The sequence below is a fragment of the Heterodontus francisci genome, chromosome 29 (genome assembly GCF_036365525.1).
Source record: "Heterodontus francisci isolate sHetFra1 chromosome 29, sHetFra1.hap1, whole genome shotgun sequence".
Lineage (NCBI taxonomy): Eukaryota > Metazoa > Chordata > Chondrichthyes > Heterodontiformes > Heterodontidae > Heterodontus > Heterodontus francisci.
Window position 1 is genome coordinate 16,315,748 of NC_090399.1, and position 24,000 is coordinate 16,339,747.

General features: G+C 44.8%; 1 protein-coding gene across 1 annotated transcript; it reads right to left on the minus strand.

Moving 5' to 3' along the window:
• Positions 1-420: 420 nt before the first annotated feature.
• LOC137346167 (zinc-binding protein A33-like) lies at positions 421-14,390 on the minus strand. Its single transcript, XM_068009533.1, has 3 exons — positions 14,268-14,390; positions 5,389-5,504; positions 421-4,415 (listed from the first exon to the last, which is right to left on the minus strand). Exons 1-3 carry the CDS (start codon positions 14,291-14,293, stop codon positions 3,871-3,873), a joined length of 687 nt encoding a protein of 228 aa, XP_067865634.1. The 5' UTR covers positions 14,294-14,390; the 3' UTR covers positions 421-3,870.
• Positions 14,391-24,000: the final 9,610 nt, after the last annotated feature.

Here is a 24,000-nt window from a genome sequence, read left to right on the forward strand (position 1 = left end):
AGGGGGAAAGGGGGGATGTTGACTGTCGGCTGTTTACAGTGAAATTGTGAACATTTGTATAAAGAATGGGCTCACAGCAAACAGAAGGAATGTTCTTCCATTTCAGCAGTCAAGTACGAAAACGGCTTTGAAATAAAATCCCAAACTTCAGACATCAGAGTTACTACGTCAGACTTCTGTTGTGCCGATTTCCTTGCAGTCTCCATTGCCACCGTGGCTTGGTGGAATCCCCACTTGTGCGTGTAATGGGAGCTCCCGTTGGATCGCCGCCACAGTGACAGGGCCGTAGCAGTCCAATCCCCAAGGGATTGCTCTCCCCACCCCCCCCCCCCCCCCCCCCACCCCCAACGTCGGCTGATAATTTTCAACTCTCCAGTAACTTCAATCAAATTATATAAAAATGATAGGGAAACAGGAACCTAGTACTAAAAGCTTTTTAATGGTGTTTTTTTGTTCTGAGGATGTGGGTGCTATTGCCCATCCCCTAGTTCCTCTGTTAAGGTGGCGGTGAGCCTTATTCTTTGATTGAACTTGTGCCACTTCAGAGGGTAGTTAAAAGACAACCGGGTGTGGGACCAGAATCACATATAGGCTTGACCAGGGAAGGACGACAGCTGTCCTCGCCTAAAGTGAAAAAGTTAGGTTTTTACTTATACCTTTACCAATACACGCTTTTTACTTGTTCAAATTCCCTTTTCACATTCCCCCAGATCATTAGTCCAAGGCCTCTGGATTATTGACGCAATAACATAATCACCACTCTACCCTACCCTGAACTGTTACATCACTTGATGTGATAAATGGCTTAGAACTAAATGTAGGCTTCATTGGTGATGTTAGCAGATGAATGTTTGATGTGTTTATGAGTTTATGTGTCTTTGCGATTCAAACAGAGACATCAGTCCATTTATTTTAAACAGATTTAACACTACAAGCTATAAGCAGCCGGGAATTTCACAAAAAGCACATTAAGTATTTGTCCACTAACATCACTGAAGTGATTTCAAGGCTGTTACGGTCATTGCTAAACAATTAAAATCTCAGTTTTTGTTTCAATTTAGAAATATATATTTCTTAAAGATTTATATTGAGGACAGGTTGCATAAACTTGGCTTGTATTCCTTGGCGTATAAAAGATTGAAGAGTGATTAATGGAAGTGTTTAAAATAATTAAGGGGCTCGATGGGGTAGATGGGGGAGATTCAGAAGAAGGAGGCAAAAGCTTAAAATTAGAGTGAAAACTCCCTTCCCCTAAAAGGCTCTGGTTGCTGGAGGTCAAATGGAGCTTTTGAGAATGAAATTGATAAAGAGATTTATTAGGTAAAGGTATCAAGGAATATGGAGCTAAGGTGAGTAGCTGGAGTTAAACTACAGATCAGTCATGATCAGTAGGAATGGTGGAATTGACTCAACGGGATAAATGGCCTCCTGTTTTTAATCATGTGGAAAAAGAAAAATCATGAAATCCAGCCCGACATGTGCAGCGCAGTACTTGGGGAGTGCTGCATGGTCGGAGGTGCTATCTGTCAGATGAGATGTTAAATCGAGACCCCAATGGTCTTTCAGGTTGATGTAAAAGATCCCATGGAACTATTTCAAAGGAGAGTTACCCCTGGTGTCCTGGCCAATATTTTCCCCTAAGTCAACATTCACAAAAAGCAGATTATCCGGTCATTATCACATTGCTGTTTGTGGGAGCTTGCTGTGCGTAAATTGGCTGCCATGTTTCCTACCTTTCAACCATGACTACACTTCAAAGAAAGAATTTCATTAGCTGGAAAGTGCGTTGGAGCATCCTGTGGTCGCGAACAGTGCTGTATAAATGCAAGTTCTTTCTTTTAACGGCTGAATAACTAAAGCCATGAATCCTAATTCGAAGCTATCAGCAGCAATGAATGGCTGGTAAACAACTGGAATTATGAACCGGAATAAGAGCAAATAACGAGAAAATCAGCGAGGCAGGATTGCTAACTGTTAACCAACTGGGGTTTGAAAGTCCTGGGCCTGGGCGCGACAAATTGGGTGGGAGGGTCGGATGTTGCGGTGGGACCCAGTTCCGCTGGGATCTCCGCCCCTTTATGGTGTAGCAGAACTCAACCACAGGTGGGATCACTATATAAATGGGAGTCCATTCTATTTGTTTTAATAGGACTTGGAGGAGTTTTCAGAGATAGCGTGCGGCTAAGTCATGGAGGGGTTTGAAAACAGCGGAGTGGATTTTAAATGCAATGCCCTGGGAGAGAGGGAGGGGTTGTGGTAGGTGCTGGGAGCCAATGTAGGTCCATGAGGATGGGGACAGGCGAGCTTGTCGAGCCAGACGCTATGGGAGGGGATTATGATGTGTGGCTTTGCCCTGTTGCAGAGTGTGGAGAAGAGAAGAATCTTACGACATTTCGAAACTCAAGCAAAATAACATGGGGTCCAACTTATTCATTACTAGAAGCGATCATTAATTACAGTCCCAATCAAAGAAAACCAGAAACTCTTAACACCATATAATTATAAGCTATAAGGAAAGACCCTTTAACTTGCAAATAAAGGCTCTTAAGCAGAATTTCTTTTTTATATTGATTATATAAACATTTGTTCATTATTGCTCCCTTGTCATTTGAGACATTTTATTATACACCCTCTCTGTATCAGATTCTTGTTCAAAATACTCTCTGGTGTAATGTTCCCTTGCACTTTAGGGCTTCTTTCCATTTAAAGAGTCTACAGAAACACCCTCACAAGGAACACCGATTCTCCTGCATTGCTGCCAATGTCCAGGGTATCGGGAGCAGATTGGCCCCCCCACCTCAGCAGCGGCGGGTTTTAAATCCGCAATGATCCATCTACGAAAGGCAATGGGGCTTCATTTTTTAACCTAACTTGCCGTGCTTGAATCCCACGGGATCGGGTGGATTGCCAGTTTTACATTCCACCCAGTATTACCCGCCTTTGAGTTCACTAAAATCGGAATGGGGCACAAACACCAGTGTAGCACCCCGCTCCTGTCAGTTTCCCAACGGGCGAGTTGGGTTAAAGCTATCCCCTCCCTGGGGCCGAGCCCCCTCCCCTCCGTGACCTACCCCACGCCCGGTGCCTGTGGATCCAAGCAGATGCTGGTCGCAAAGGAATTGCAAGTAGGACGCTTAATTGCATGGCAGCAGAAAGCCAAAGGCAAGTTACAGAATAGCCCAAAGATACAACGCACCCAACTGCTTCCCATTGCTAGCGGATGGGTGTGGATTGCAGGGTGTGGTGGGGGGGGGGGGAGGGGGTTAGGGGGTGAGGTGGAGGTGGGGAGTGGAACAATAAAGGGTTGAGGTGGGGGTAGAGTAGGAGAGCAGGGATTTGGGGTTGAAGGGGTGGAGAGGAAAAGGATTGAGGGTGGATGAGGGGTGGGCAAGAATAAAGGGCTGGGCGGGGGAGTGGGGGTGGGGGGGGAGTACAGGAGGGCACTGGAAGAGGTCTTTATTGCAACAATTACAAACAGATCCAATTGGACCGTCAATAGGAAGCTGGACAGACCTGCAATGAAAGCCAGGAATCAACAAGGCGAACACGATTGTCTCAGTTTGCAAAGGATGGGCAGAGGGATCCACCACACTTACATCTCCACCAAAGCAGTTAAACTGTACAAGTCGCATTTTTTTTAAAAAACGAGCCAGTCTAGAAACACAGCGAGCGAATTGTTTAGCACTATTTGTTGAACCTTCCCATCACATCGATAGAGAGTCCGACACGTCATCTAAACCACACCTTCTTTGAAAAAAAAAGAGGGGACTTTCAACAACACTGTATCAAAATATACACACAAGGGTATATATTTTCTTTGAAAAATATACAGGCTCCTGAATCATCTAATGTTTTGGTAAACTGGAAGTTCTATAAGCGGAGTATGCAAAGCTTTAGAGGCTCGGCATTTTTACCACCATCACTCTCCCCTGGGCTGAAGTAAGGGAAGAGTCTCTCGTTGAATTTGTCAGTGAAGGTATAGATGACAGACATGTCGTCAGCATTGTAGAAAGAGACCTGACCCTTCTCGTAGTCCAAGAAGACCCCGATCGTCTTAGGCTTGGCCCGGAGGGAAAGGAAGGCCGAGGGCGTGGACAGGGCCTCGTATTCATTGCCGTTGCGCAGCCAGATGGTCCAAAACCCATCCTCGGGCGATAGGATGATGTTCCCCTTGCGGCTGACTGACTCCTTGGCCAGGCCCACGTCCCACATGGTCTTGTTGCCCACCTCCACCTGCCAATAGTGCCGCCCCGCTTCGAAGCCCTGGGCGGAGAGCACACTCACGCAGTCGTCGAACCTCTCGGGGTTGTCGGGCAGGTCCTGCCATGTGTCGCTGAGCCGCACGCTCCTCAGGTCTTCGGAGATCAGGAGCTCGGGGTGCGCCGTGTTGGGTTCGAGGGTCAGGGCTGCCGGGACTGAGAGAAGGAGGAAAGAGAAGACAGGTGTTACTCTCAATGGCTGTGTTATCATCTTCCCTTTTCACTAAAATCTCTTCCATCCTCAACCAGATACAAAGGAGAGACAATCGGCTCCCAGCCTTTTGTCACCTTGTCAGACATTTCATGGGTAGTCAGATACTATTGGACCACTTTGGCCACCTTAAATTTAAGTTGTCAGCCTTGGCTCAGTGGGTAGCACTCTCACCGCTAACCCAGAAGGTGGTGGGTTCAAGTCCCACGCAATAGACTTAAACACATGATCTAGGATAATACTCTGGTGCGGTGCTATGGGAGCACTGCAGTGTTGGAAGTGCTGTCTTTCAGCTGAGATATTAAAGTCCTGCCCTGCCTACTCTCTTGGGTGGATGTAAACGATCCCATAACACGATTGCAGAGAGAGGTGACGGAGTTTGCCCCACTGCCCTGGCCAATTTGTAACTGCCCGACCAACATGATTAAAACGGATCATCAGAGTGCTGTTTATGGGAGCTTGATGTGTGCAAATTGGCTGCGGTATTCCCTGCGTTACAACAGTCAGCCACAGAGGATTGGCAGGCTGATGGAAACCTTCGGCGGGTTGGGTTCTGGCCCACAGGCCGTATGTTGGATAATCCCGTTTTAAAATAACCTAGCCGCTAGCTTAGTGTAGAACACAAGGCTTGGAGCAAGACACTTGGAATTACCACAGACACTGGTGTCCACACACAGACAAGTTGCCGACCCCTGCTCTCCCCACAGGTTCTGCCCTAACCCGCTGACCTTTTTCCAGCATGTACTGTTCTTATTTTAACCCACAATCCTGTCTCAGTCAGCCAAGACTTAGAAGAAGCCCCAGAGGCACATGGAACAGGAAGGTCCACATGTAATGGCCATTGGCATCAGCCTCATATCATCAGATCTAGCAGGCAAACAAATAATTCTCTTCCACCGGAAGCAAGGATGATGTTACCTGGACTGATGACACTTAACATCCGTCTCCATACGATGAGCTGCAGGGGGCCACCAAACTCACCAAGGAGCAGGTTGAGAGGAACTTCAGCTGGTTTCTTAAACTTCACGTAGGACCTTTGAAAGAATGCAACAGAATATAGCAGCTCCCACTTACACTCACACATAACAAACGTGCGTACATATGAATTAGGAGCAGGAGTGGGCCATTCGGCCCCTCGAGCCTGCCCTGCCATTTGATAAGATCACGGCTGATCTGATTGTGACCTCAGCTCCACTTTCCTGTCTGCCCCCCAATAACCCTTGACTCCCTTGTCTATAAAGAATCTAACTAACTCAGCCTTGAATATATTCAATGACCCAGCCTCCACTGCTCTCTGGGGAAGAGAATTCCACAGACTAACCAATTTCTCCTCCTCTCCATCTTAAATGGGAGACACCTTATTTCTGAAACTGTGCCCCCTAGTTCTAGTCTCGCCCATACGGGGAAACAATCTTCCGGCATCTTCTGTCAAGACCTCTCAGGATCTTACATGCATCAATAAGATCACCTCTCATTCTTCTAAACTCCAATGGGTATAGGCCCAACCTGTTCAACCTTTCCTCATAAGATAACCCCTTCATCCCAGCAATCAGTCGAGTGAACCTTCTCTGAACTGCTTCTAATGCAATTTTATCCTTTCTTAAGTAAACAAACATAACTGTCACAGTACTCCAGATGTGGTCTCACTAAGGTGCTGTACAAAACTTCCCTCCTTATATATTTTATTTCCCTTTGCAATAAACGACAACATTCCATTTGCCTTCCTAATCACTTGCTGTACCTGAATACTAACATTTTGTGATTCATGTACCAGGACACCCAGGTCCCTCTGTACCGCAGAGTTCTGCAGTCTCCACTGAAATAATATTCTGCTTTTCTACTCTTCCTGCCAAAGTTGACATGTTCACATTTTCCCACATTATACTCCATCGGCCAGATTTTTTGCCCACTCACTTAACCTATCTATATCCCTTTGTGGACTCTTTATATCCTCTTCACAACTTATCTTCCTACCTATCTTTGTGTCATTTGCAGATTTAGCTACCATACATTCAGTCCCTTCATCCAAGTCATTAATGTAGATTATAAATAGTTGAGGCCCCAGCACTGATCCCTGTGGCACTCCACTAGTTACATCCTGCCAACCTTGAAAATGACCCCTCTATCCCTGGTAGACGTAGCTCCCCATTGGGATTGTGTAACTAGTGGAATAATGGCAGAAACCTCTGCGTATGTTGCATTTACAAAGCCACTATTACCTTAATTATGAATTAATATGGACATGGACAAACTCATAGCTCTGTGGGAGAGTACTAGACTAATTGCACCTATACCTGGACTATGAGTCCAATATTTGTCATGGGTATTGAAGTTTGAATTGCCTCCTCGTTTTGGAGTCCTAGATTTCTTTTTTAAATCCATTCTTGGGATGTGGGCATCACTAGCAAGGCTGGAATTTATTGGCTATTCCCAGTTTCCGTGAGAAGGTATTTCTGTGCCTTTTTCTTGACTTGCTGGTCGTGGTTTGGCACAAAAGAGGTCATTCTAGAGAACCGTTAAGAGTTAATCATTGGAGATGACCCAATCCAGAAGAGGCAAGGAGGATAGGTTTCCTTCCCTACAGGACATTAATGAACCAATTTGTCAACAATCCAATAGCTTCATGGTCGCTTTTACTGATACATGCTTTTTGTTTTTAAAACTGAATTTAACTTCTCGAGCTGTCATGGTAGGATTTGAACTTTGGTTGAACTAGTCCAGTAACGTGACCATTGCACAACTGTACCTTGATGCAAGAGCATTAGGAGCTAAAAGGTATAAGCAGTGCAGGGTGGGATACGTATTGCAGCCACAGTCCATAAACCTGGAGGTAGGAATTCATCTTGAGTGCTGGAGTAAAACGGGAGATAGTGGATCGACCTCCTGTTACACACATCACCTTACATTCAATCCTGTGACTGCCATGGAGAGCAGGAGGGAGACAGAAATGGCCTGACGAAGTCTTATATGGAGTGATACTAGAAGACAATAAAGATAACCAGAAGCCCACTCATCCCTAATAGTGAAGTTAACCAGAAGAACACTCATATCCAATAGTGAGGTTAACCAGAACGCGGTTGTCACCAATAGTGAGTTTAAGCAGATCCCGGTCATCTCCAATGGTGAAGTTAACCAGAGCTCGGTCGTCTCCAATAGTGAGGTTAACCAGACGTGGTCATCTCCAATAGTGAAGTTAACCAGAACCCACTCATCCCCAATAGTGAGGTTAACAAGAAACCAGTGGTCTCCAAAAGTGAGGTTAACCAGAACCCGGTCATCTCCAACAGTGAGGTTAACCAGAACCCGGTCATCTCCAACAGTGAGGTTAACCAGAACCCGGTCATCTCCAACAGTGAGGTTAACCAGACCCCGGTCATCTCCGATAATAAGGTTAACCAGAACCCTGTCATCTCCAAAAGTGAGGCGAACCAGATCCCGGTCATATCCAATAGTGAGGTTAACCAGAAACCTGTCATTTCCAATAGTGAGGTGAACCAGATCCCGGTCATATCCAATAGTGAGGTTAACCAGAAACCTGTCGTCTCCAGTAGTGAGGTTAAGCAGCTCCCAATCATCTCCAATAGTGAGGTTAACCAGATCCCGGTAGTCTCCAATAATAAGGTTAACCAGAACCCTGTCATCTCCAATAGTGAGGTTAACCAGATCCCAATCATCTCCAATAGTGAGGTTAGCCAGATCCTGGTAGTCTCCAATAATAAGGTTAACCAGAACCCTGTCATCTCCAATAGTGAGGTTTAACCAGATCCCGGTCATCTCCAATAATAAGGTTAACCAGATCATGGTCATCTCCAATAGTGAGGTTAACCAGAACTCACTCATCACCAGTAGTGAGGATAACCAGATCCCAGTCATCACCAATAGTGAGGTTAACCAGAACCTGGTCATCTCCAATAGTGAGGTTAACCAGAACCCAGTCATCACCAATAGTGAGGTTAACCAGAACCTGGTCATCTCCAATAGTGAGGTTTACCAGAACCCAGTCATCTCCAACAGTGAGGTTAACCAGAACCCAGTCATCTCCAGTAGTGAGGTTAACCAGATCCCAGTCATCTCCAATAGTGAGGTTTAACCAGATCCCGGTCATCTCCAATAGTGAGGTTTAACCAGATCCCGGTCATCTCCAATAGTGAGGTTTAACCAGATCCCGGTCATCGCCAATAATAAGGTTAACCAGAACCCAGTCATCTCCAATAATAAGGTTAACCAGAACCCAGTCATCTCCAATAATAAGGTTAACCCCAGAACTCTGTCATCTCCAATAGTGAGGTTAACCAGATCCCAGTCATCGCCAATAGTGAGGTTAACCAGATCCCAATCATCTCCAATAGTGAGGTTAACCAGATCCCGGTAGTCTCCAATAATAAGGTTAACCAGAACCCTGTCATCTCCAATAGTGAGGTTAACCAGAACCCAGTCATCTCCAATAGTGAGGTTTAACCAGATCCCGGTCATCTCCAATAGTGAGGTTTAACCAGATCCCGGTCATCTCCAATAGTGAGGTTTAACCAGATCCCGGTCATCGCCAATAATAAGGTTAACCAGAACCCAGTCATCTCCAGCAGTGAGGTTAACCAGATCCCGGTCATCTCCAATAGTGAGGTTTAACCAGATCCCGGTCATCTCCAATAATAAGGTTAACCAGAACCCGGTCATCTCCAGCAGTGAGGTTAACCAGAACCCAGTCATCTCCAATAGTGAGGTTAACCAGAACCCAGTCATCTCCAGCAGTGAGGTTAACCAGAACCCAGTCATCTCCAATAGTGAGGTTAACCAGAACCCAGTCATCTCCAGCAGTGAGTTTAACCAGAACCCAGTCATCTCCAATAGTGAGGTTAACCAGAACCCGGTCATCTCCAATAGTGAGGTTAACCAGAACCCAGTCATCTCCAGCAGTGAGGTTAACCAGAACCTGGTCATCTCCAATAGTGAGGTTAACCAGAACCCGGTCATCTTCAATAGTGAGGTTAACCAGAACCCAGTCATCTCCAGCAGTGAGGTTAACCAGAACCCAGTCATCTCCAATAGTGAGGTTAACCAGATCCCAGTCATCTCCAGCAGTGAGGTTAACCAGAACCCAGTCATCTCCAATAGTGAGGTTAACCAGAACCCAGTCATCTCCAATAGTGAGGTTAACCAGATCTCAGTCATCTCCAGCAGTGAGGTTAACCAGAACCCAGTCATCTCCAATAGTGAGGTTAACCAGAACCCAGTCATCTCCAGCAGTGAGTTTAACCAGAACCCAGTCATCTCCAATAGTGAGGTTAACCAGAACCCGGTCATCTCCAATAGTGAGGTTAACCAGAACCCGGTCATCTTCAATAGTGAGGTTAACCAGAACCCAGTCATCTCCAGCAGTGAGGTTAACCAGAACCCAGTCATCTCCAATAGTGAGGTTAACCAGATCCCAGTCATCTCCAAAAGTGAGGTTAACCAGAACCTGAGTCATCTCCAATCGTGAGGTTAACCAGAACCCGGTCATCTCCAATAGTGAGGTTAACCAGATCCCAGTCATCTCCAAGAGTGAGGTTAACCAGAACCCACTCATCTCCAATAGTGAGATTAACCAGATCCCAGTCATCTCCCAGAGTGTGGTTAACCAGAACTCACTCATCTCCAATAGTGAGGTTAACTTGAACTCACTCATCTCCAATAGTGAGGTTAACCAGATCCCAGTCATCTCCAAGAGTGTGGTTAACCAGAACCCACTCATCTCCAATAGTGAGGTTAACTTGAACTCACTCATCTCCAATAGTGAGGTTAACCAGATCCCAGTCATCTCCAAGAGTGTGGTTAACCAGAACCCACACATCTCCAATAGTGAGGTTAACTTGAACTCACTCATCTCCAATAGTGAGGTTAACTTGAACTCACTCATCTCCAATAGTGAGGTTAACCAGATCCCAGTCATCACCAACAGTGAGGTTAACCAGAACCCGGTCATCTCCAATAGTGAGGTTAACCAGATCCCAGTCAACACCAACAGTGAGGTTAACCAGAACCCAGTCATCTCCAATAATAAGGTTAACCAGAACCCAGTCATCTCCAATAATAAGGTTAACCCCAGAACTCTGTCATCTCCAATAGTGAGGTTAACCAGATCCCAATCATCTCCAATAGTGAGGTTAACCAGATCCCGGTAGTCTCCAATAATAAGGTTAACCAGAACTCTGTCATCTCCAATAGTGAGGTTAACCAGATCCCAATCATCTCCAATAGTGAGGTTAACCAGATCCCGGTAGTCTCCAATAATAAGGTTAACCAGAACCCTGTCATCTCCAATAGTGAGGTTAACCAGAACCCAGTCATCTCCAATAGTGAGGTTTAACCAGATCCCGGTCATCTCCAATAGTGAGGTTTAACCAGATCCCGGTCATCTCCAATAGTGAGGTTTAACCAGATCCCGGTCATCGCCAATAATAAGGTTAACCAGAACCCAGTCATCTCCAGCAGTGAGGTTAACCAGATCCCGGTCATCTCCAATAGTGAGGTTTAACCAGATCCCGGTCATCTCCAATAATAAGGTTAACCAGAACCCGGTCATCTCCAGCAGTGAGGTTAACCAGAACCCAGTCATCTCCAATAGTGAGGTTAACCAGAACCCAGTCATCTCCAGCAGTGAGGTTAACCAGAACCCAGTCATCTCCAATAGTGAGGTTAACCAGAACCCAGTCATCTCCAGCAGTGAGTTTAACCAGAGCCCAGTCATCTCCAATAGTGAGGTTAACCAGAACCCGGTCATCTCCAATAGTGAGGTTAACCAGAACCCAGTCATCTCCAGCAGTGAGGTTAACCAGAACCTGGTCATCTCCAATAGTGAGGTTAACCAGAACCCGGTCATCTTCAATAGTGAGGTTAACCAGAACCCAGTCATCTCCAGCAGTGAGGTTAACCAGAACCCAGTCATCTCCAATAGTGAGGTTAACCAGATCCCAGTCATCTCCAATAGTGAGGTTAACCAGAACCCAGTCATCTCCAGCAGTGAGGTTAACCAGAACCCAGTCATCTCCAATAGTGAGGTTAACCAGAACCCAGTCATCTCCAATAGTGAGGTTAACCAGATCCCAGTCATCTCCAGCAGTGAGGTTAACCAGAACCCAGTCATCTCCAATGGTGAGGTTAACCAGAACCCAGTCATCTCCAGCAGTGAGTTTAACCAGAACCCAGTCATCTCCAATAGTGAGGTTAACCAGAACCCGGTCATCTCCAATAGTGAGGTTAACCAGAACCCGGTCATCTTCAATAGTGAGGTTAACCAGAACCCAGTCATCTCCAGCAGTGAGGTTAACCAGAACCCAGTCATCTCCAATAGTGAGGTTAACCAGATCCCAGTCATCTCCAAAAGTGAGGTTAACCAGAACCTGAGTCATCTCCAATCGTGAGGTTAACCAGAACCCGGTCATCTCCAATAGTGAGGTTAACCAGATCCCAGTCATCTCCAAGAGTGTGGTTAACCAGAACCCACTCATCTCCAATAGTGAGGTTAACTTGAACTCACTCATCTCCAATAGTGAGGTTAACCAGAACCCGGTCATCTCCAATAGTGAGGTTAACCAGAACCCGGTCATCTCCAATTATGAGGTTAACTGGAACCTGAGTCATCTCCAATCATGAGGTTAACCAGGCCTGGTCATTTCCAATTCTGAGGTTAACTAGAGCTGCTCATCTCCAATAGTGAGGTTAAGCAGAATCTGGTCATTTCCAATAGTGAGATTAACCACACCCCACTCAGCTCAAATAGTGAGATTAAACAGAACCCAGTCATTTCCTTTAGTGAGTTTAGCCAGAGCCTGGTCATCCCCAATATACAGACTACCCATAGCCCACTCTACTGCACTGGTGAAACTAATTAATACAGCATCATTTCTCATACAGCATCTAACCATAACTGACCGCCCAGTAACCACCCCGGACCCTCGCGTCACTCTGGAGCTGTCCTTGAGTTTATTGTGTAATACAGGGACACGTCCTCTAATAATTTGTGCTGTCCTCCTGGTCTGCATTGGCCCAGTACGGTGCAGATCGGGTTCCCTGTGGTCCAAGTGCACACTAAGGAACACACACGAGCAACAATATTGTGAGATAATGAAATGCGATAATATGAAAAAGCTCTTTGAGAAACAGCACTTACCTTTCGATGAGAGATTTAACATCCTTCAGGCAGAAAGCAGTAGCAAAAAATAAAGAAAAGTTATCATTTTGCACAGATAAAAATCACACGCAGCCTGTGAGACACTCCAAAGCTGCAATTGATTTATAGCTATCAGAGGACCCATGATCTGCACAACAGCTGCCATCTGAACCCCGGCATCAGCTGATAGCCTGGAGCTTGCTCACAGCTTGTAAACTATTCAGTGGAAAACATTACTTCTAAGAGCGAATGGTCAATCCATGGAACATAGTCCCTAGGGAGACAATGGAAATGGGTAGTATTGATTCATTTATTAGTGTCAACAGTGGCTCCATTGTTAGCAATCTTGTCTCTGGTTCTGGGTTCAAGTTCCACTCCAGAGACTTAAACACAAAAATTGAGGCTGACACTCCCAGTGCAGTACTGAGGGAGTGGGAGTGTTGCACTGTCAGAGACGCCATCTCTTGGAATGAAACAGTAAACCGAGGCCCTACTTGCTCACTAAACTGGATATAAAATATCCCATGGCACTATTTCGAAGAGCAGGAGAGTTTTCCCCTGTGTCCTGGCCAACATTTATCCCGCAACCAACATCACACAAATTGTCACTGTTGTAACAGTTGTCGGCCAATTTGCACACCGCAAGTCCCACGAACAGCATTGTGATAATGACCAGACAATCCCACAGTGCTGTTAGTGGGTAATCCCACAGTGCTGTTAGAGGGATAATCCCACAGTGCTGTTAGAGGGTAATCCCACAGTGCTGTTAGAGGGATAATCCCACAGTGCTGTTAGTGGGTAATCCCACAGTGCTGTTAGAGGGTAATCCCACAGTGCTGTTAGAGGGATAATCCCACAGTGCTGTTAGTGGGTAATCCCACAGTGCTGTTAGTGGGATAATCCCACAGTGCTGTTAGAGGGATAATCCCACAATGCTGTTAGAGGGTAATCCCACAGTGCTGTTAGAGGGATAATCCCACAGTGCTGTTAGAGGGTAATCCCACAGTGCTGTTAGAGGGATAATCCCACAGTACTGTTTTTGGGTAATCCCACAGTACTGTTAGTGGGTAATCCCACAGTACTGTTAGAGGGTAATCCCATAGTGCTGTTAGTGGGTAATCCCACAGTACTGTTTTTGGGTAATCCCACAGTACTGTTCGTGGGTAATCCCACAGTGCTGTTAGTGGGTAATCCCACAGTACTGTTCGTGGGTAATCCCACAGTGCTGTTAGTGGGTAATCCCACAGTACTGTTCGTGGGTAATCCCACAGTGCTGTTAGTGGGTAATCCCACAGTACTGTTCGTGGGTAATCCCACAGTGCTGTTAGTGGGTAATCCCACAATACTGTTTTTGGGTAATCCCACAGTACTGTTAGAGGGTAATCCCACAGTGCTGTTCGAGTGATAATCCCACAGTGCTGTTTTTGGGTAATCCCACAGTACTGTTAGAGTGATAATCCCACAGTGTTGTTGGTTCCAGGATATTGACGTCTCGATGATGAGGGAATGGCCATATATGTCCAAGTCGGGATGGCGTGTGACACAGAGGGGAACTTGGAGGTCGTGGCGCTCCCTTGCGTTTGCTGGCCTTGACTGACTATGTGTTGGAAATCACAGACTGGGAGATTCTGCTGAAGAAGTTCCTTACCGCGAGGAAGGCAGTCTCCTGGACATTGAGCCTCTCCTGGATTTCGAGAATTGTACATTCGATAGATGCCCGCTTCTCGGTTATTCTTTGCAGGTTCTCCCTCAGCAACCTGGAGAGCCTCTCCACGTCTTCCTTGAGTTTCCCCTTCATCAGTTCCTCTTCATCATTGAGGAACTGATGCAATGTCGTGAACTCGGCAGCAATGTTCTGCTCTAGACTCTCCGCCATTTTCTGTTCAATTCAGAAAGCCGATTAGTTACAAGAGAAATATCAAGCCACCTTAACCTCGGTGCAGTTCAACCTTCGGAGGACTGAAGGGGTCTTTCTGTTTAATAAACTGCAGGATGGTGAGGAGAATCACTCAGTGCTACCGTCCCTTACAAGGCTCATTCTCTACTGACAGACTACCAGTCATGTTGATGGCCAATAGGGAGAAAAGAAACTGGGCATCCCTTTCCTTCCTCTCCTTGCCTCTGCCTCTCATTTAATAATCAGCGTTACGTGCAGACATTGCATTCCAACTTTAGGGGTAGATTTCCTTGCTCCTGCGTCTGGGGCAATTGAATTGTCCGGATGCAAGAAATATGGGAAAACTGAGCAGGAAGGGGTGCACATCCATAAGGGAGCCCATCTAATTTCTGTGTCCACTCAAAAAATCAGGCAGGTTGCATTTGGGCGTGAGATCCACTCTGCCTGATGTTCCGGCCTTCATTGATCACTGTGTTATATCAGAGAGTGCCAGGGAATCGAATAGGGAGTTCAGGGGAAGATTCTGATGGTGAGAATGTGGACCTCGCTAATACAAGGAGTAGTTGAGGCGAATAGCATTGAAATTCCAAGGGAAGATAGGGAAGCAGAGGAAAGAGAAAGGAGTAGAAGGACGGTTAGAGGAAGAGGGGTGGGTGGGAATAGACTCATGTCGAGCACAAACACTTGCATGGATCTCTTGGGCAGATGGCCTGTTTCCATGCTGCAAATACTTTGCAGTGTTACAGTGAAGGATGTACTAAATCAACCAGTATCATTTTACATCAAAGAGTATTTCAGTGAGGCATGAGAGAGTTAAATGGCTTCTCTATTGATGAGGGAATCACATAGTACATATTATATCCCAGTGGGTATCACAGTGAGGGGATGTAAAGATTAGAAGATTTAGTTGAAGGAACTGGGTGTAATGTATCCAAGTTTGCTGATGATACAAGGCTAGGTGGGAAAGTGAGCTGTGAGAAGAGGATTCAAAAGGATATAGACAGGTTAGGTGAGTGGGCAAGAAGGTGGCAGATGGAATATAATGTGGGGAAATGTGAGGCCATTCACTTTCGCAGGAAGAACAGAAGAAGAGATTTTTTTTTTGAAATGGTGAGAAGCTATTAAATGTTGGTAGTTCTGAGGGATTTGCGGGGGGGGGGGGGGGGGGGGGTCCTTGTACACGAAACACAGGAAGTTAACATGTAGATACAGCCAGCAGTCAGAAAGGTAAAAGATATGTTGGCCCTTATTGCAAGGGGGTTGGGGTACAAGAAAAAAGAAGTCATGCTGCAATTGTACAGGGCTTTGCTGAGACCGCAGCTGGAGTATTGTGTACAGTTCTGGTCTCTGTACCTAAGAAAGGGTATATTTGCCTTAAAGGGGGTGTAACTATGGTTGACTTGATGAATTCCTAGGATAAGAGAGTTCTCCTTTGAGAAGAGATTGAGTAGGATGGACCTGTACTCTCTAGAATTTAGAAGAATGAGTGATAATCTTATTGTAACATATAAGATTCTGAGAGGGCTTGACAGGGTAGATGCTGACAGATGCGGTTTCTACTGGCTGGGGAAGCTGGAACTCGGGGACATAGACTCAGGATAAGGGGTCGGCCATTTAGAGCTGAGATAAGGAGAGATTTCTTCACTCAGACAGTTGTGAATCTTTGGAACTCCCTACCCCCAGGGGGCTGTGGTTGCTTAGTTGTTGAGTATAATCAAGGCTGAGATCGAAAGATTTTTTTTAACTCTGAGGGTATCAAAGGATATGGAGATTGGGTGGGCAAGTGGAACTGAAGTTAAAGATTGGTCATGGTCTTATTGAATGGCGGAGCAGGCTCAAGGGGCTGTATAGGCTATTCCTGCTCCCCTTTCTTATTTTCTTATGTTCTTAAAGATCTGAAATTCCATTGCTAGTCCCACCAGTCACTCATCGTAACTGTAGCAGCAGACTTGCAGAAACACTGGGGAAACAGCTGTTCCCACCAGATTGCAAGCACTCCATTGCTCTCTGTGGCAGGAGACCAGTTAAAGCCGCACAGAGCTCCCATATGCTTTAAGTGTTAATTGAGGAGCGACAAACGCAGTGATGTGTGAAAGTGATAGCATTTTGTCATCGACCTAATGCTTATACCCTCACTGATCCACCATTCTGTACAGTGCAACACCAAGGGCACTTCAACGGGAGCATCCAACAGGAAATTCCCTACCTCTGGAGCACCGTCTTCATTTCTGGGCACCACAGCTTTGGAAGGACATATTGGCCTTGGAGGGAGTGCGGAGTAGATCTACCAGAATGATACCCGGACTCCAAGGTTTAAACTACCAGGAGAGATTACACAAACTAGGGCTGTATTCCCTGGAATTTAGAAGGTTAAGGGGTAACTTGATCCAAGTTTTCAAGATGTTAACGGGAATCAATAGGGTACATACACAGAAACTGTTCCCACAGAAATAAAGGCAAGAAATGCTGGAAATACTCAGCAGGTCTGGCAGCATCTGTGGAGAGAGAAGCAGAGTTAACGTTTCAGGTCAGTGACCCTTCTTCAGAACTCAGTTCTGACCCGAAACGTTAACTCAGCTTCTCTCTCTCCACAGATGCTGCCAGACCTGCTGAGTATTTCCAGCATTTCTTGTTTTTATTTCAGACTTCCAGCATCTGCAGTATTTTGCAACTGTTCCCACAGGTTGGGGAGTCTAGGACTAGGGAGCACAGTCCAAAAATTACAGCCAGACCTTCCAGGAGTGAAATTAGGAAATGCTTCTATACACAAAGGGGGTGGTAGAAGTTTGGAACTCTCTTCCACAAATGAAGGTTGATGCTCGATCAATTGTTAATTTTAAATCTGAGATTGATAGATTTTTGTTAAGCAAAAGGTATTCAGAGATATGGGGCCAAAGGCGGGTATATGGAGTGAGGTTGCAGATCAGCGATAATCTCATTGAATGGTGACACAGGATCAAGGGGCTAAATTCCCTCCTCCTGTTCCTATGTTCCTCCAGACTGTGACGTGCTGACGATTGAAATAATTGGTCACAAAAGTCATGGGCTGAGAGTGTGGAATATTTCCCATTCACTGCTCCTGGGAACATGGAAGTAGAAAGTCTGAAATTAAGAGTCTTCAGCACTGCTGTCACATGACAGGCAGACTTCCCATTGCAAAATGTCAACATGGGTGCCAACATCAAGCTCAACATGCATTTGGAGTGACTGCCTGAAACTGTGTTTTTTTTAACATCATCGTTGAGGAAGAGGGCGCTTATTGTGTGGAGAAAGGGACTAACGGAGGTTATGGAACGATGTTTTACGGATGTACACCCTTCCAGTGTATGACTGCACGGCTGCTTGGGTGTGAAGACAGCCAGTATCAAACTGCGGATGAAGCTCATTCTTAATTGATTCGGAAGCGTTTAATACACCTAATGTCCTGCAGGGGCCCCTGATAGCAGAAGGAGGTAAGTGCAGCCTGCCCATGTTGAGCAGGAAGATGCCAACTTAGCTCCCCCTGCGATGCTGAGTTGGCTGACCTCTTCAAGCCTGGTGATTGGTGCAGTGCATTTGCCCTCATTCCACCTGGTCTGGGGAAGAGGTGAAATAAAATGAGCCAAGGATCCTGCTCCTGAAATCATTATCCAGCACTGTCCCATCCTGTGGAAAAGTGTGCATGGGTGAACATAGGTGAGGCAAGGGTTCGGCTCGGCTGTGAGACACCCTCCCCCCAAACTCCCCCCACCACCACCCCCCCCCCCCCCACTGCCCCCCAGGTCGAGGATGGTATATGAAGATTGTCCACTTGGATGAGGATGTGGCTTCTGGCAACCGCTGATTTAATGATCCCGAATGAGGTAGAATCTCATGGCGGAGAGGGGAGCAGGCAGAAAACCAGGAAGAAATGAAAAAAACATCCTTTCTTTGGTAGTACTACAGTAGAAAGTTGACCACATTGAAAGGGAGGCGGAATCCACGTCCATCAAAGGTAATCACGTCCTTCAGCCCCTTCAGGGTTAAACTAACTCAGCTGTTGAGAGTAATGCAGCTGGACAAGGTGAAGAACTATCTACGATATCTTAAGGTATTATATTTGTGTGGCCAACGGATCCAGGCAATCGAGATCCCAGGCCCCATTTCCACTAGATATCAAATGACGCCTCTATTACAATGATCAGCATCACCAAACGTTTAACATCTCCTTTACATTTTGTTGGAGCCACCCATATATAATAAAAGAACGACGCATGGTCAGGTGGTGCGAGCTGCCTTTCATTTCACTCCAGAGCGAGAGAGAAGGGGGAAGAGAGAGAGAGAGAAGGGGAGAGAGGGGAGTCAGACAGTGCGAGAGGATGAGAGAGGGAGGAGGCGAGGAAGAGATGGAGAGAGAGAGAAGGGGGAAGCAATAGAGAGAGAGTGGGTGAGGGACAGTGAGAGAGAGAGAGAGAGAGGACGAGAGAGAGAGAGGGAAGAAAGATAGAAAGTGGGAGGATGGCAGAAAAGGAGAGGGAAAAGGAGATTAAGGGGGAGAGAGAAAGTAGAAGAGAGAGATGGGACAGATGGGAAGAGAGAGAGTGGGAGAGTGCAAGAGAGACAGGGGAGAGAAGGAAGAGAGAGAGAGAGAGAGGTCTGGCTATCACATGGCATGCCAACATGCCTCGTACATCTGAGTAAAGCAGAAGGCAGAATACAGTCCCGACTGTGTGTCGTCCTCCGTGTTTCGAACCTAATGTAGTGACATGAATTCAGTAGATAGGCCATATGTTAGAATGCTCTACAGCTGTGAGGAGCTACCATATCAAAGTGCACAGTGAAAACAGGCACAGAAACTAGGCCCTCGAATGACTTTCTAGACATCATCCCTTAAACTGCACAAATTTATCAATGAATCATCTCAATATCTTTGTATATTGACATGAATGAAGATTAAAATTAAAACCACAGAGGTGTATTTCTCCCTTAGATAACATTGTCCAGTGATGATTTATATTTATAGATATATTTATGCCTGCACACTTTAATATGGCAGCCATTAGTGATTTACTAAGTACTAAGGATGGTCTAATAAGTTGGTGTTTAAACAGAGAACATGATAAAGTTCAGATCAGAGTGATCGGAACAATTGCCACCCTCTGTACCTCTACATCTGTGTCTCTATTTCTTCTCTGTTTAAATCATCAGACATCAGTGACGTGGAAAAGATCTGATATTCATTTGTGTTTCAACTGATACCAAGAATTATGTTGAGGAGACTGCTCAACACCCACTAATATGGAATTTGACCGACAGTCACAATAAAATACACAAAACTGTATGAGACAGAAGAAAACCTGCTTGGAGATTTGGTTTTATTCCCAACCACATCTTTCCAAGCAAAAACAGCCGAGGTGAACACATTCTGAGCCCGTTCCCAGGCCAGGCCAAACCAAACCAGTTCAACTAAACGCAGACCAAACCAGGTGATTCTGAATCAGACCGAGCCAATCCACCAAAACCAATTCAAATCAAGCCAAATCCAGCGAACTCATGACAAATCAGGGAAACTCAAATCAACTGCTCCTAAAGCAAAGACAATACAAACTAAATGCCATGAAATCCAAACAATACAGGTCAACATGGGCCAACGCAACACAATTTGAACCTGTTCAATGGAGGCATTAAAAGCTTATTAAAAGGTTATTAAAATAGGGCATCAAAGGGGATCATTTCAACCTCACTCCCTGGGCAAGAATCCCAGGGGATCGGGTGAAAGGTTGGTTTAACACCCACCCCGCACAATCCCCATCGCCCGCCCCCCCCCGCACCCCACCTAACACCCCACAATTTAGCCTTCATTGGAGAGATAAATCAGCAGGGGGAGAAATTTCCCTTTGGTAGTGGGTCAGTAGGAGATGTGTCGAAGCTCACAGTGCAGAATGTCTCCAGGACTGAAAGATTTCCCTACGATTGTGCTTTATGTCACTGGAACAAAGAAATCTCTTATAACTACATGAGGAGGGAGCGAGTGTTACCATCACAAAGGTTTCCTTGTGCTACATTTAAAATGTATTTCCACAAGGAGGCGGTGTCAGTTTTCCTGTCTAATCTCATGCAAAATCTCATAGAAATTCAGACCAATCCCACAAGCACCTATTCAAACTGGTCCAATCCCATAGGAAATCTGTTCAAACCGGTCAAATCCCATAATAAATCTGTTCAAACTGGTCCAATCCCATAGGAAATCTGTTCAAACCGGTCAAATCCCATAATAAATCTGTTCAAACTGTTCCAATCCCATAGGAAATCTGTTCAAACCGGTCAAATCCCATAGGAAATCTGTTCAAACTGTTCCAATCCCATAGGAAATCTGTTCAAACTGTTCCAATCCCATAATGAATCTGTTCAAACTGGTCAAATCCCATAGGAAATCTGTTCAAACTGTTCCAATCCCGTCGGAAATCTGTTCAAACTGGTCCAATCCCATAGGAAATCTGTTCAAACCGGTCAAATCCCATAGGAAATCTGTTCAAACTGTTCCAATCCCATAATAAATCTGTTCAAACTGTTCCAATCCTATAGGAAACCTGTTCAAACAGTTCCAATCCCATAATAAATCTGTTCAAACTGTTCCAATCCCATAGGAAACCTGTTCAAACAGTTCCAATCCCATAATAAATCTGCTCAAACTGTTCCAATCCCATAGGAAATCTGTTCAAACTGTTCCAATCCCATAATAAATCTGTTCAAACTGTTCCAATCCCATAATAAATCTGTTCAAACTGTTCCAATCCCATAATAAATCTGTTCAAACTGTTCCAATCCCATAGGAAACCTGTTCAAACAGTTCCAATCCCATAATAAATCTGTTCAAACTGTTCCAATCCCATAGGAAATCTGCTCAAACTGTTCCAATCCCATAGGAAATCTGTTCAAACTGTTCCAATCCCATAGGAAATCTGTTCAAACTGTTCCAATCCCATAGGAAATCTGCTCAAACTGTTCCAATCCCATAGGAAATCTGTTCAAATTGTTCCAATCCCATAGGAAATCTGCTCAAACTGTTCCAATCCCATAGGAAATCTGTTCAAACTGTTCCAATCCCATAATGAATCTGTTCAAACCGGTCAAATCCCATAGGAAATCTGTTCAAACTGGTCCAATCCCATAGGAAATCTGTTCAAACTGGTCCAATCCCATAGGAAACCTGTTCAAACAGTTCCAATCCCATAATAAATCTGCTCAAACTGTTCCAATCCCATAGGAAATCTGTTCAAACTGTTCCAATCCCATAATAAATCTGTTCAAACTGTTCCAATCCCATAATAAATCTGTTCAAACTGTTCCAATCCCATAATAAATCTGTTCAAACTGTTCCAATCCCATAGGAAACCTGTTCAAACAGTTCCAATCCCATAATAAATCTGTTCAAACTGTTCCAATCCCATAGGAAATCTGCTCAAACTGTTCCAATCCCATAGGAAATCTGTTCAAACTGTTCCAATCCCATAGGAAATCTGTTCAAACTGTTCCAATCCCATAGGAAATCTGCTCAAACTGTTCCAATCCCATAGGAAATCTGTTCAAATTGTTCCAATCCCATAGGAAATCTGCTCAAACTGTTCCAATCCCATAGGAAATCTGTTCAAACTGTTCCAATCCCATAATGAATCTGTTCAAACCGGTCAAATCCCATAGGAAATCTGTTCAAACTGGTCCAATCCCATAGGAAATCTGTTCAAACTGTTCCAATCCCATAATGAATCTGTTCAAACCGGTCAAATCCCATAGGAAATCTGTTCAAACTGTTCCAATCCCATAATGAATCTGTTCAAACCGGTCAAATCCCATAGGAAATCTGTTCAAACTGGTCCAATCCCATAGGAAATCTGTTCAAACCGGTCAAATCCCATAGGAAATCTGTTCAAACTGTTCCAATCCCATAATAAATCTGTTCAAACTGTTCCAATCCGATAGGAAACCTGTTTAAACAGTTCCAATCCCATAATAAATCTGTTCAAACTGTTCCAATCCCATAGGAAACCTGTTCAAACAGTTCCAATCCCATAATAAATCTGCTCAAACTGTTCCAATCCCATAGGAAATCTGTTCAAACTGTTCCAATCCCATAGGAAATCTGATCAAACTGTTCCAATCCCATAATAAATCTGTTCAAACTGTTCCAATCCCATAATAAATCTGTTCAAACTGTTCCAATCCGATAGGAAACCTGTTTAAACAGTTCCAATCCCATAATAAATCTGTTCAAACTGTTCCAATCCCATAGGAAACCTGTTCAAACAGTTCCAATCCCATAATAAATCTGCTCAAACTGTTCCAATCCCATAATAAATCTGTTCAAACTGTTCCAATCCCATAGGAAATCTGCTCAAACTGTTCCAATCCCATAGGAAATCTGTTCAAACTGTTCCAATCCCATAGGAAATCTGTTCAAACTGTTCCAATCCCATAATAAATCTGTTCAAACTGTTCCAATCCCATAGGAAATCTGCTCAAACTGTTCCAATCCCATAGGAAATCTGCTCAAACTGTTCCAATCCCATAGGAAATCTGTTCAAATTGTTCCAATCCCATAGGAAATCTGCTCAAACTGTTCCAATCCCATAATGAATCTGTTCAAACTGTTCCAATCCCATCGGAAATCTGCTCAAACTGTTTCAATCCCATCGGAAATCTGCTCAAACTGTTTCAATCCCATAGGAAATCTGCTCAAACTGTTCCAATCCCATCGGAAATCTGCTCAAACTGTTTCAATCCCATAGGAAATCTGTTTAAACTGTTCCAATCCCATAATAAAGCTGTTCAAACTGTTCCAATCCCATAGGAAATCTGTTCAAACTGTTCCAATCCCATAATAAATCTGTTCAAACTGTTCCAATCCCATAGGAAATCTGCTCAAACTGTTCCAATCCCATAGGAAATCTGCTCAAACTGTTCCAATCCCATAGGAAATCTGTTCAAATTGTTCCAATCCCATAGGAAATCTGCTCAAACTGTTCCAATCCCATAATGAATCTGTTCAAACTGTTCCAATCCCATCGGAAATCTGCTCAAACTGTTTCAATCCCATCGGAAATCTGCTCAAACTGTTTCAATCCCATAGGAAATCTGCTCAAACTGTTCCAATCCCATCGGAAATCTGCTCAAACTGTTTCAATCCCATAGGAAATCTGTTTAAACTGTTCCAATCCCATAATAAAGCTGTTCAAACTGTTCCAATCCCATAGGAAATCTGTTCAAACTGTTCCAATCCCATAGGAAATCTGTTCAAACTGTTCCAATCCCATAATAAACCTGTTCAAACTGTTCCAATCCAATAGGAAACCTGTTCAAACTGTTCCAATCCCATAGGAAATCTGTTCAAACTGTTCCAATCCCATAATAAACCTGTTCAAACTGTTCCAATCCAATAGGAAACCTGTTCAAACTGTTCCAATCCCATAGGAAACCTGTTCAAACTGTTCCAATCCCATAGGAAATCTGTTCAAACTGTTCCAATCCC

What these genes read in the sequence shown, in the direction of transcription:
- LOC137346167 (XM_068009533.1), bottom strand. Translation starts at nt 14,293, where the DNA reads ATGTCCAGGAGACTGCCTTCCTCGCG. An exon ending in AGGAGACTGCCTTCCTCGCG is followed by an intron (nt 5,505 to 14,267) that starts GTAAGGAACTTC and finishes ATTCTTTCAAAG; the next exon opens with GTCCTACGTGAAGTTTAAGA. An exon ending in GTTAAGTGTCATCAGTCCAG is followed by an intron (nt 4,416 to 5,388) that starts GTAACATCATCC and finishes TCCTTCTCTCAG; the next exon opens with TCCCGGCAGCCCTGACCCTC.